We start from the raw sequence: 12,575 nt of genomic DNA, 5'->3' as shown, positions 1-12,575 counted from the left end.
TGTGATCTGAACCTCCCACACCACACAGGAGAGGCCCTAAGACAGAGTATTGTCTTGGGTTGATTATCAATAGTGTCTCCATTAACCATACTTGAGATTTCTCTCCGCAATGAAAAATAGCAAAAGATCCATAGGAAAGACCAATAGTTACCCACAGAGGGAAATCTGGAATTATAGGTTAAGATTTGACTACTAGGCTGAAATGTATGAACTTCATTCTATGGGTCAGATTGGCAAGCTATGACCAGTGTCCCAAATTCAAAATTTATTTAAAGGACAGGTTTTATTGGAAGGTATATATGCTCATTTGTAGCTATATGGCTTCCTTAGTGATGTAATGGCTGAGAAAAGGAATTACCACAGAAACAGTACAGTTTCTATAGCCTAAATCAGTGGTTCTCACAAGGGTCACATGTCAGATATTTACATTACAATTCCTAACAGCAGTAAAATTATAGTTATGAAGTAACAAGGAAGATGATTTTACGGTTGGGGGTCACCACAACATTAGGAACTGTATTAAAGGGTTGCAGCATTGGGAAGGTTGAGAACCACTAGTTTAAAGTCTTATCTGGTGCTTCACAGAAGAATGTTTGCTCACCCTTGTTATAGATGGTGGGCAGCCAATGCAGAGCTTTAGTACAATTAATAAGATCAGATAAGAAGGACATCCTAAAGGGAAGTAGCTAAGGGCATTAAGATGACTGACAGTATAAGATGAGTCATACCACCATCAAGCTACATAGCAAAAGAGTGGAAATGGGAAGCAACAGGAAGTGCTACCATATGCAATGATCTACAGGCCTTAGTGGAGAAAGACCAAAGTGGAAGTCAATAGTGAGTTTAACTGGTTCCTTGGGGAAATAGTGGCCCTCTGAAAAGAAATAGGAAAAGAAAAAGGTGGGGGGAAGCATCAAGCTTGCTTTTGCATACACAAAATTAAGGCAAAGGTGGATCTTCAAAGAAGAAATGCCCAGAGAAGTCATCTGGGATTGGATTGAGGGACATGAATTTTATGAATCAGATTTTGTTAAATTTGCTGGGTCAGAGGTCAAATGTTTAAAGTATAGAAGGCATAACTAAATAGGGTCAAAGAGCTAATGACAGCATTGGGAACATTATGATTTTAGGTGCTGGGGATGAAGCCAACAGAGTTGAAGAGAACTCTGACAGAAACACTTAACCTATTAAATGAGGTGGCTTGAGGGAGGATGCATGGGTATAGACACTACATGCTAGTAACACATTGCCGTGGCTGGTACGGGTGTAGCAAAAGTGATTTTAAATGGAAAAGCAATGCTGCTTCTAATTTGCTTATGTACGCAATTGCTCATTCCAAAGAAACCCCTTAAGGTGAATGCTGGGTAACGTCTCTTCTTGGCCTTTGACAGTTGGTACCCTGTTGACTGTCCTTGTATCTGTGATTGTCTTAACTCCAAGGCACAACATTATCCTCACCAAGAAAGGGAAGAAAGTGATGAATCAAGATGCCACTCTAAGACAAACTGTTTGAAAAGATGTCTTTAGCTGCTTCTGTCTTAAGACCTGGCTTTGGGGACCACACTTCAACCTTACTGTATGTGTAAGGATACTTTAGAGGTACAACCAACACAGTGGCAAGGGATCCCATGCTCAGATGAATATTCTGTTGCTGCCAATAGAAAATTTTTTAACATTCTTTTTTGAACAGGGGGTCAGGAGCTTTCATTTTATCTGGGCCATGATAATTATGTAGCTGTAGCAAGCTTGTGAATACTATGTTCTAGAAGAAAATGTTTATTTCCCACCTCATCTCTTACTGATTTACTTGGAGGTCCTAACTTTTAAAGGACATCCATCTGTACCCTTTGTTTGTAGAATGGAGAAGCCACTGTTAGCATAGCATTCCTTATGGAACTGGTCTCTGCTTCTTACCATCCATGCAAAGTCCAAATTGGAAACCAGTCATTACAGAATTGAAAACTAGAGTTCGAAGGCTATACTTTAGCCAAGGACGCATAATCACTCAGTCCAAGCTCATTGAGTTTACTTCCAACCAAGTGATTAAGTCCCAAAGAGACTCTGCCAAACCCCTCTTCTTATACTGAATGTACCAATGATTCAGGGACCACTAGATATGTACCTTAGATGGGCTTGAGTCACAACAAGATACGTTTAGGCATAGCTGATGTGGATTATTAAATTTTAAAATGGTGAATTAAATAATAGGAAGGTTATTTCCTTTACAAATCCTTTTCAGTTATTCCTATTGCCTTAAGGAGAAAGATCCAACTAGTTTTTCATGTCTATATTACTTACTAAATGCCACTTTAAATAGAGAACAGACCTCAGGCTCTGAGTCTTTCTTAGTGTCTATGTAAACATGAATCTATTTTGCTTTTTATAATGTATTTTTTTCAATTGTATCAATATATGATAAATGGTTTGTTTCTAGTTTATAGCAATGATCCAAAAACTTGGTCTTTCAAACATAAGGACTTCTAGGAAAGAATATAAATCTACTAAAATGTTAAATGCAAATGCAGATGAATCTTAAACCATGATGATGAAATGGGACTGGTCACAGCATCAGTGGTATTATCATTGTTATTAGTAAGAGGGCTTATTAAAGTAAGCTGGGATCTATTCAGAAAAGAGTCATAGAAGCTCGTCTTGTGCGTCATCAGCCTCTATTCATATATGTTTTAGTTATTACAACCCATAAATCATAGGCTGTTCTATTTGGCACTCACTCAACAAAAGGCCATTAAAAAAAAACATGAGTAGAAAGTAAAACAAATACTGTAAACAAAAGAAGGTAAAACATAGAAATGACAAACTATGCAACCTAGTAGTCAGGAAGTAACTTGCTTTAGGTCAGCTGCATATGCTCACCATAATAGACATAAATATACAATAAAGTTTGCACGAAAATGAAAAGAAATGTGCCCTGCTGGTAATTATATAAAGAGGAAGCTACTTTGTTCTAATAATAGCTAATTGGATCCCAAGGCTATCTCATGAAGGTAATAGAAAGGAAATTTGTTGGCTTAAAATGAATATATATATTGAACAAGGGCAAAAATATGTGTGCTAAAATCATATTTCTATGATAAACCTCTTTAAAAATATATTTCATTGTTGAATTTTAGTTATCATTAAATATGCTTTAGAAGTGAGCTCAGTAGCTGCCAGTTCAAATGTCTCCAAATTGTCATCCTAAAAAAAGGAACTATGGAGGCTGCTTTTTCAAATTCCTCCTCAAAATCTTGGCATTTCTTTTATAAGCTTAGGTCTTGCTGTATAATTTAACTGGTATGAATTCTAAGAGATAAGGATTAGTCATCACAGCTTAACCAGCTAGTTATTAAGTAATTTCCCAAGATTCATAATATATTTATGTAGGTTTATTTTTTTTCAAGAATATAACAGGCAAAAATTCTTTTCAAAAGATGAAGTCAGTATTGACATGCATACACTTGACCAATTATTATGACACTATCATTTGAGGATTTGTTTGTACATGCCAAAGTCAAACTACACTGATATAGGTATGTACAAACTGCAAATATACACACACTCTTGGTGACAAAGTCCATATTAATGGTTAATCATTGAATCTGAAACTTCTTGCCACCATGAAAATCCAACACAATGTCACCAAGCCTTATAGGCTACAAGACTATTGGACATTCAATGTCAGAGGTGCAGCAATGGCCTGTCTGTTCATCAATTGATCAAACCATAAATGTTTACAGAATATATAAGGTGGTACCTATTTTCCACAATGTAAAAAACTGATGCATGCTAAGGTTTGGCCTTATTAGGAACCATCCAACTACACAGTCAATATTCACAGATATAGCAGAAGTCATGGGGAAAATAGAAAGGTAAATGACACCAAACTATGTCTGAGAACTCAAGGAAACTCTCAGCAGGTAAAAGGAGGCAACTATGGCCCAGTCTGCACTTGTTCATGAAAACCCAAGGTTCTACCATCGGCCCAAATCCATTCACTTTCTTTCTTCTCACTAAAGCTTACACTTTACTTACATTAAACCAATTAACAGTAATCTTATAAAAACTGCTTTAAAGAAAAACAGTAATATTTGTTTCTGGTCTGAGGGGCATTTTCACTTTAAAAACAAACAAAATTTTACGTCAAGGGATGTTCTGTAACAGTAGGATTTGGCAGTAAGGCCGGCAGATGAATGGAAGAAATTCTTTTGAGGTAGGATGAGCCTTAGTCTTCCTGTCCAGCCACCCAGTCCCACGCAGTCAGACTGTGAGTCAGGCCAGATCTGGTTACCAAGCAGTTTGCTACTCTGTTGCTTAGTAACTTGAGTCTGTGGACCATCCTTCCCAGCTGGCTTTTCGGGAACCAGGGAACTAGCGAACCAAACGTTAATAGATGTCTAACTCGATCTTTCTCCTTGGACCTTAAGCTTTTTGTGCCCTTTGCTCTGAATCATTCAAAATAAAATTATTCTGATTGGCTTTGTGTTTAAGCTGTTGTTATTTTAAAACCACTGTGAATCAGAATCTCCTCCCTCTATTCCTGAAGTCCTTCTCTAGCTAGACACACTTTTATCAGAAATAAAGGATAACAACTTACCTACAAACCACATATATAACAAATAAAGTCAGATACCTTTATATTAACTCACTACCATTTTACAAAATCCTTATTTTTCTAATAGTCTCAGTATACAGGTAGGGGAAGGAAATAAATGTGAATGTCATTTGACAGTCCAGAGTGGTGATACCAAAAGAAATAACACACGATGAGGAGGCAGGAAGACCTGGATTTAAACTGTTACTCCCTGCTTTCATTACTGTATAGTTGAAGGATTGTGGCTTTGTGGTATTTTTCTATGCCTCAGTGTTTAATGTGTTTGTGGGTACACACGCCACACATGAGTGTGGATGCCAGAGAACAACACTGTAGAATCTGCTTTCTCCACCTTTAATGTGGATTTCTGGGACGGAACTCAGGATACCAGGTTTGCAGATTGCCCACTCACTGACCTTGGGACTTGCTTTTAATTATTTAAAAGTATAGTTTGTTATCAATATGTGGATTTAGTGAGGTTCTTTTAACTTGTAAATATTAAATGTCTTATAGCCATATGACTTTGAATTAGAGAGCCTATAACTCAAATGGTTGAATGACTAAGGTCAATGTCAAGTGGCCAGCAAGCCTTGGCTTCTACTATACTAAGTCAGCCACAGCTCTCAAAACATGGCTTTCCTTTCAAAAGTAAAACTATTTGTAAAAACCATAGTTTTGTTTCCTTGGTGGTTAGCTTCTTTCTGAAGCAGCTACTGTAAGAAAAAAAAAATGGTAACTTCTTGCCTAAGGGGGAAAAATGTTGCAAACTGCTGTCACTCATCAAGTTACCTAAAGCCATAGAGGCTTTTTATTTGTAAAGCATGAATTAAAAAAATTAAACCTACAATTTATATTATTTAAATGACCTTTGAGGGTCAATTAAAAAAATTCTTCTCATTCATTCAACATTTCTCCTGTGTTTTCCAGACCATACTTTTGTTTGAAAGCATATTCACCATTAGTAGCAACAGCTTCAGCCATTATAAGTAGGATTCTTATCTTCACTAAGATAAATGTCAATGATCACAGGAAGTACATAGGAGCATTAAGAGCTGGGTGCATCGCTCCTGATTTTCTTCCTCAGCAAATATTTGTCATATTTTGATTTTTGGAATTTAGCAAATATTGAAGGTTGCTTAACATGTTCTAGAAGATACATGTCTTTCTGAAGTCTTCTGGTTTGAATGAAAGCTAATAACATCTTTCATGTTCACTTCAAAAGCTAAAGACACTTTCACCCTGTCCACTAAGAAAACACCGTAGCCACAGCTGACTTCTGGGCTGTCTGTCCCTTCAAACATGGCTGCAGTGCTTAATAGGCTCCCTTAGTGACTTTCCCTGGACACTCTTTGGTATCATCCCTCTTCACCTGAAATCCTCATTTGAGTTCCTACCTGCAAGGAAAGGAACAGTAATGCTTGTCTCTTGATATCTCCAGAGAAAAGGGGGGAGGAGGAAGGGGAGGAAGGAAATGGAGAGGAGGGGAGGGGATAGGAGAAGAGGGGAGAGGAGGGAAGGGGAGGGGAGGGGAGGGGAGGGGAGAGAGAAGGAGCCTGAAATCTAAATACAAGAGGTGGCACAGGTGTCCAGGGTCCTCAAATGCAGCCACGGAGTAACAGCTTTCAAAAACCTACATATGTGTATTCAGCCTCCGCACTCTAAAAGGATGGACGTTTTCTCTATAGTTGACAATTTCTTCCCTCTCCTGTGACTTGAATAAAATTCATAGTATATATCTCACCCCCAAAACAAGCTCAGGGGCTGGAGTGCTGACTCAGCAGTTAAGAACACTGGCTGCTCATCCAGAGGAAATGGGTTGAATTCCCAGCATTGACATGGCAGCTCACAACCGTCTGTAACTCCAATTCTGGATACCTGACACCTTCATATACAGACATACATGCTGGCAAAACACCAATGTACATAAAATAAAAACAAATGTTTTTTTTTTTTTTTAAATATTTGCTTGCTGAAGAAAGGATGACTAAGGAGTAAGTTGTCACTTTTAATCACGAGTAATTATATACCTAATGAAGAAAATGTATAAATAAATAAATATGCCTACATCATCTAACTCCTTTAAAAGCTTTAGTATTCCATAAAAGCCTTTGAAAGAGGCATGTTGATGATTCAAATCTTAATCCTAAAGGAAGTGTTTTATTGTTTAAAGACCCTGTAAGCACTTCCACCTTAAAACATGTTGAAATTAAAAGCACTTGTGAACTTATGAAGACAATGAGCTTGCTATAATGTCACTGTTGTGCACTCTGTGACCTTTACTTCCACTCGGTCTGCTTGAAGCAGAGAACACAATGAATCAGAGAGTTTTCTCATCTAGTCCTCAATTTGGAAGGCAAGTCTCCATCAGATTATTTCTCTTAGAAAAACTTTATCTGATTTTTATCATACATGCATTTTTAAAATAGCTTTGAGAACTACACATACAGGGGACTCTGGCTTTGGTCCCTAGCACCATGAGGTAGGGAGATATTATGCAAAAAGTGATAAAATGATATTTAAAAAATCTGAGTGGTGAATATTTGGGTATATACTGCATGCATATGAAAATGTTGTAAATTAAAAGTGGGCATAATTACTATTAAGCTTCATCTTATCAGAAAGAGAAGTCAGGTGGGGGGCGTTAGGGAGTGGGCATGGTTGCCTCTAACCACAGTACTCAGGGTGGGTAGAATCAGCAAGATTTTGAGTTGTAGGCTAAATGGGCCTATGTAATGTGTTCTAGGCCAGATATGATTACACAGTGTGACCTTGTCTCAAAAACAAAACATAGGATGTGAAATGAAAGAACAAAGGTTCTGTGATTTAATCATGACTAAACGTTGACTTGTCAGATCCTCAGTACAGAAATCAGCAGTTCTTTTTCCTCATGACTCTACTCAGGCCTAATACAAGGGAAATGTGCTAAAACTGAGTGAGAAAAAAAAAAAAAACCTAAAATATGCAAACAATTTCCTGACTGGTTATTTTGAAATAAACTGAGACTGGATGTTTAGTTTCTTTAGCAGGGATTCCATAGTTTTGAAATTCCTAATGATGTCATAGAGAACTACCTAGTAAGAAAGAATCAGAATCCTTGATACAGTCATGGAATGGCATTATGTTATATATTAAGTACAATCCATAAACAGTAGTGACAAGCACAGATGCAGGAAAGTCCTAACCTTCACACAGGAGGCAGTTCAGGAAATTATAACCACTATTGTCTAGTGATATGATTATTACCAGAAATTGCTGAGAGAGTAGCAGAAGTCAAATGTACTATAGAAATCTGAAAAGGACAAAATTACTTCTGCTTGGGAAGCTCTCAGAGAGCAAAGATTGGGTCAGAAAGAGGTACCCACCCTCAGCAGCAATCTTTCTTTTTCTGTCTTCTATCCTATGCTTAAAAAACAAAACAAAACAAAAAACCCACTCATTCTTTGAGCTCATGGATCTTAAAACAAATTTAATCCAATCTATTTACAAACAAATGACAAGTTAACCATTTAGAATTGTAAACATCATCCTAAAAGTTCATGCATATCAAAACTATGAGTAGGATTTAGTACCGGAAGATAAAAATATTAGTAATGATGCCCACTAAGCATCTATTCCCATGAAACACACTCTAATTTACACATAATTGTGCTGGAGAAAACCAGAAGCCTAGGTACTAGTCTCAGGAAATTAGGTAACAGGGAAATGGAAGGGAATGCTAAGCAAGTGATCTAAAACCACACAGCTGGCAAAGTCAGAACCCTCCGCCTCAGCAGTCTGGTTTCTGACGGCTTAGCTGCTCTCTTTTAGGTCTCACAGTACCAAGGCATTGGGTCAACTTCATAAATCTCACTTTGAGTGGACCAGAAAAATGCCAATGAATTTTCAGAATGAAAATCTACTTGGTAAACACAGGACACAAGTAGGTGAAAATGGAGTGCTTATTAAACTAAAGGGAAGACCTTTGTAAAAAGCACAAGAGGTCTAAAATATTTTCCAGTGACTCTAGTTATGACATATTTATTGAATAGCCACCATTTGCCAACCATTATGTGAAAGCATAGCTATACCAAGATGAGTAGAACAGGACCCCAGCTCTTTGGTGAGTAAATCTAAAGACATATATAAGGCAAAAAAGGAAGAAAGAAAAGCAAAGATTCAGGCTGAGGCTATCCTAGAATGATGGATGACAGAAGGAAGGTGTACCTGCAGTCAAGGTCTTTTCACTCAACATACCTAACAAACAAAAGTATTGCTTTGGTATGGTCCTTACTTCAGAGGTTTATGAAGACCGAAGACTAATAATCTTAGAAGTTCAACTACGGTATAGAGAGTGAAATAGTTCATCATTAACATACTATATAACCATAACTGTTCACTAGATGTATCTGACCATTTTTCCTTGGAGCAGAGCTGAGGTGTGTCCCAGCCTCTTTTGAAATTAGATGTGGGTACAGAGTTGAGTTCTAGATGAGGCAAACAAGCCTCTTCGGTGGTCTACGTGCTTCTAGGCTTGCCTCGTAAGCACTCACTCCTACCATCTTTCATATTATTTATCCTTATTCAGCACTGGCTGACAACCCTGGGAATTCTGTTTTGAATGAAAGAACCACAAGATGATAGGATCCCATGTCCCTTAAGCACTCTAAAGCAAGCTGTCTTCCACAAAAAGGCAGAGGCAAGTAAATGCCACTCACTGTGTCAAACCACTGAGATTTGGAGAGTGTTTTATAGAGGAATAAGCTCTATAAGAAACAGATAACTTCCAACATTATTTTTTTCAACTAGAGTGCAAATGACTTAGAACCAAGAAATAACTCTTGTTCAACTTCAGAACCATTACACATAAGATATAAACATTCAAGCTAAGTGCATTCTAATTTATATGCATGGTAAGTGGAAGGGACACCAAGAACAGTAACCCCCATTCTCAGGCAGGACCATGCAAAGCATGTATTTAAGTTGCTGATGATTTAGGAAGAAGTAGGAAATGTGAATACAGTGAGACACCAACTGGGTTTATGTGTACATGTACATTTTGAATTACATCTTCAAAATGCTGTGGAGTGTACATAAACACATTGTGTTCAATATGAAATTATTAATAAATAATGGAAAGAATTCTGTCTCATGCTTGGTCCAAAAAGCCTGAAACACAGATGAGATGGTTGTCGGGAGATACCTGTGGCATATAAGAAAGCCTCGGGCTCACTAAAATGAAATGAAATCACTGGGATGCTATTTCTAACTCCCTCTGGGATAGTTTCAGTGCCATAGGGAAACCCTTTCCTCCTGAGTTAATTAAGGATCCATGTATATCTTTCCACTCCCATGGCTCTCTTTGTACCACCTGATCTGGCTGAGAACCCAGAGGCCAAAACGGAATACGAGTAGAAACCGTGCCCTTGGAGTTTCTCCAAAGAGCACCAGGAAAGGAAGTGCCATGGATTTCAGAAGAAAGCCTGTTTGCATGAGATTTCCTGCCCTCCTTATACTCAACATGTCCAAATAGCTCAGATAACCTTCAGCTGAACTCCAGGCTGCTTCCCATAGACTGAAATCAAGCGGTGAGTGAGGCTTACTCTGTCAGCAACACATACAATCTTAGGAAATATAATAATAAAGCTGACAGAGGACACCCAAAGGCTGGTCCTACTTCTTTGTGAACTAAAGCCAGCCTTTTTGCCAGGCCCTCAGTACCTGGTCCTGAGCCAGGGCCCTCCTTCCAAGCATCACCCAGTGTGTGTCCTGCCTTTCTCTCGTCCACTGCTTGTTGCTGACAGATTTTCCAACAGTATCTTCCTTCCTCAGAGGAAATCATTATTTCCCAGATACATTTTTTTTAACCCTTAAAAATCCAGCATTTGTCTTGTCCCTCATATGCCCACTATCTCCAATGGAACTCAGAGTCATTGTCATCTAGGTAAAATCTTGAAGACAATAGGAACCCTTCCTTAGTCAGACATTGAGCTATTTAAAATTAGCATCCTGGGGTTGGACGTGTCTTTGAGTGTGACATGCCTTTTATTTGCTCTGTCACTGACTCTCATCTGTCAAATTAACGTATGACTGGGTGCAGCCATGCCACTCCGTTAGATCTGGGTTCCCTCTACTTCTTACTGCTTCCTTCCTTGAGTCTTGTTTCTGTTTTGTTTTGATTTCAAACATACTGGCTTGCTTGGGGAAACTCTATAGAAAATGTCAAAAGTCCTCCAGGGGGGGTCGTGGGGGTAACGTGGAAGCAAATGCATAAAACAATATCACCCATTATAATGATGATCAAATATTCAAAAAGAAAATATAAATACAAAACATTCAAAGCATCCAAATTCAAAGAATATGATAAGTACCAAGTAGTGCCTGTAACTTCCTGCAGACTTCCTAATCCCTTTCCTCTTTCTGCAGAGGCATGATAAAGATTTTGAACGCAATAACATGGGATTAGGGGGGCACATCTTTACACACTGCTATGAATATCCCTGTTCAAATGTGTATCACACAGAAGACAGCTAAGTCTGATGACGCTCGCCTCCGTTCTGGTCCTCTCTGGTAAGCCAGTCAGGAGAACCTGGCAAGGATATTAGCTTAAGAAATCAAAGGAAGCCACCACTTAGGTATGGGAGTAAACCTACATTCTTTCTTGACATCTGGAATCCAATTTTCTTGTAGGAACTTGCAATAACGACTGAGCTCTGAGAACCACCCACCTCAATCACTCCTGTTACCTATCTCTAGGATTCCTGCCCTGACTTGGGCATTGGTGGGACATACTATGAAGGTAGATTACTTCCGATAAATCACAGGAACGGAATGATGATCCTCCACCCCACCCCCAAAGCCGCCAGGAGGAGCAAAAAGCACTGAGCCGGTATGGCTAACATTTCAGTGATCGGTGCAGACCTTACCACGTATGTGCTACAGTGAAGCGCCGCTGCTTGGGGATGTTGCTACTCAGAAGCATCCTGCGCAGGAGCCTGGGGGAATTCCTGGGAGAAATCACCGGGGAGAGCTTGGGAGAAGCGGATTTCCTCGCTGTCTTGGACTTTTCATGCTGCAACAGGTTTTCCCGCAGGGATTTCACAAGATCCTCGTTGAGCCATGGGTTTGGAACATGCGGATTATCCACTTCAGGGACTGTAAGGGTGTCCGGGCTTGTCGTCTGCTGAGCCATTTTCCTGGTCAACTTTGTACAGTTGGCCACAATCCAGGACAACGTGGTTGCCTGGCCTGTTTCCAGTGAGTCCCTTGATCCGAGTCTGAGGAAAATGTCCTGGGAAACAGGTCGGATCCAGCTGCTGTTAGTTCATTCCGCCCCTGCCTCAGTCTCTCGGTGCAGGCGGCTGGGTGTAGACCAGGCGAGCGCACTCCCCCGCCGGAGCCTGTTCAACGTCACCCTCCTCCCCCAGCCCCAGCCAAAGATCACTGACGAGCTCTGGAGGCTCCGGAACATGGAGGGAAGCCACCGCGCTAGCTTGGCTTTTGTCAGCCCTGCAAAGCAGCCTGTTAAACTATTGGAACTAATGCGGCGCAGCTGCTCCAGTGACTTCTGCTTATGTACATAAAAAGTCCTGGGGGGGAGGGCTTAACCATCAGATGCCTGCTACTCCTCTGTTTGGCCAGCCTTTCCATTTGCTTATTCTGAATGCAAGGGAAAGAAAAACTTGGAACTTGACCTTTCTTTCCACCAGGGGCTATTTATCGCCCTACGGTCTACATTCATAAAAGAAAATTGCTAGTCCTTTGGTTTGGCTTCCTTCCTTCCTTCCTTTCTTCCTTCCTTTCATCTTTGTTTCTTTCTGTCTTTCTATCTTTCTTTCTTTCTGTCTGTCTTTCTTTCTCTTCCTTCCTTCCTTCCTTCCTTCCTTCCTTCCTTCCTTCCTTCCTTCCTTCCTTCCTTTCTTTCTTTTTTCAAGGGAAGACTAAACAATCAGCAGCTAAACAAGGAGGAATGTTTCCCTGCTTACCGAAGTCAGTTTCATGTATCCTA

At 39.5% G+C, this 12,575-nt stretch overlaps 1 protein-coding gene across 1 annotated transcript in view; it reads right to left on the bottom strand.

Annotated features, from left to right (window-relative positions):
* The window catches only part of Pde4d (phosphodiesterase 4D), a 698,811-nt gene extending 686,843 nt beyond the window's left edge, over positions 1 to 11,968 (bottom strand). The window contains exon 1 of the mRNA XM_052743269.1: positions 11,494 to 11,968. Coding sequence (XP_052599229.1) covers positions 11,494 to 11,759 — 266 coding nt within the window. The 5' untranslated portion in view covers positions 11,760 to 11,968. The remainder of the gene's footprint in view (positions 1 to 11,493) is intronic.
* Positions 11,969 to 12,575: the final 607 nt, after the last annotated feature.

The sequence above is a fragment of the Peromyscus californicus genome, unplaced genomic scaffold (assembly GCF_007827085.1).
Source record: "Peromyscus californicus insignis strain IS unplaced genomic scaffold, ASM782708v3 Scaffold_18__1_contigs__length_77618521, whole genome shotgun sequence".
Taxonomy (NCBI): domain Eukaryota; kingdom Metazoa; phylum Chordata; class Mammalia; order Rodentia; family Cricetidae; genus Peromyscus; species Peromyscus californicus.
This window is presented reverse-complemented; position numbering and strand designations above follow the sequence as displayed.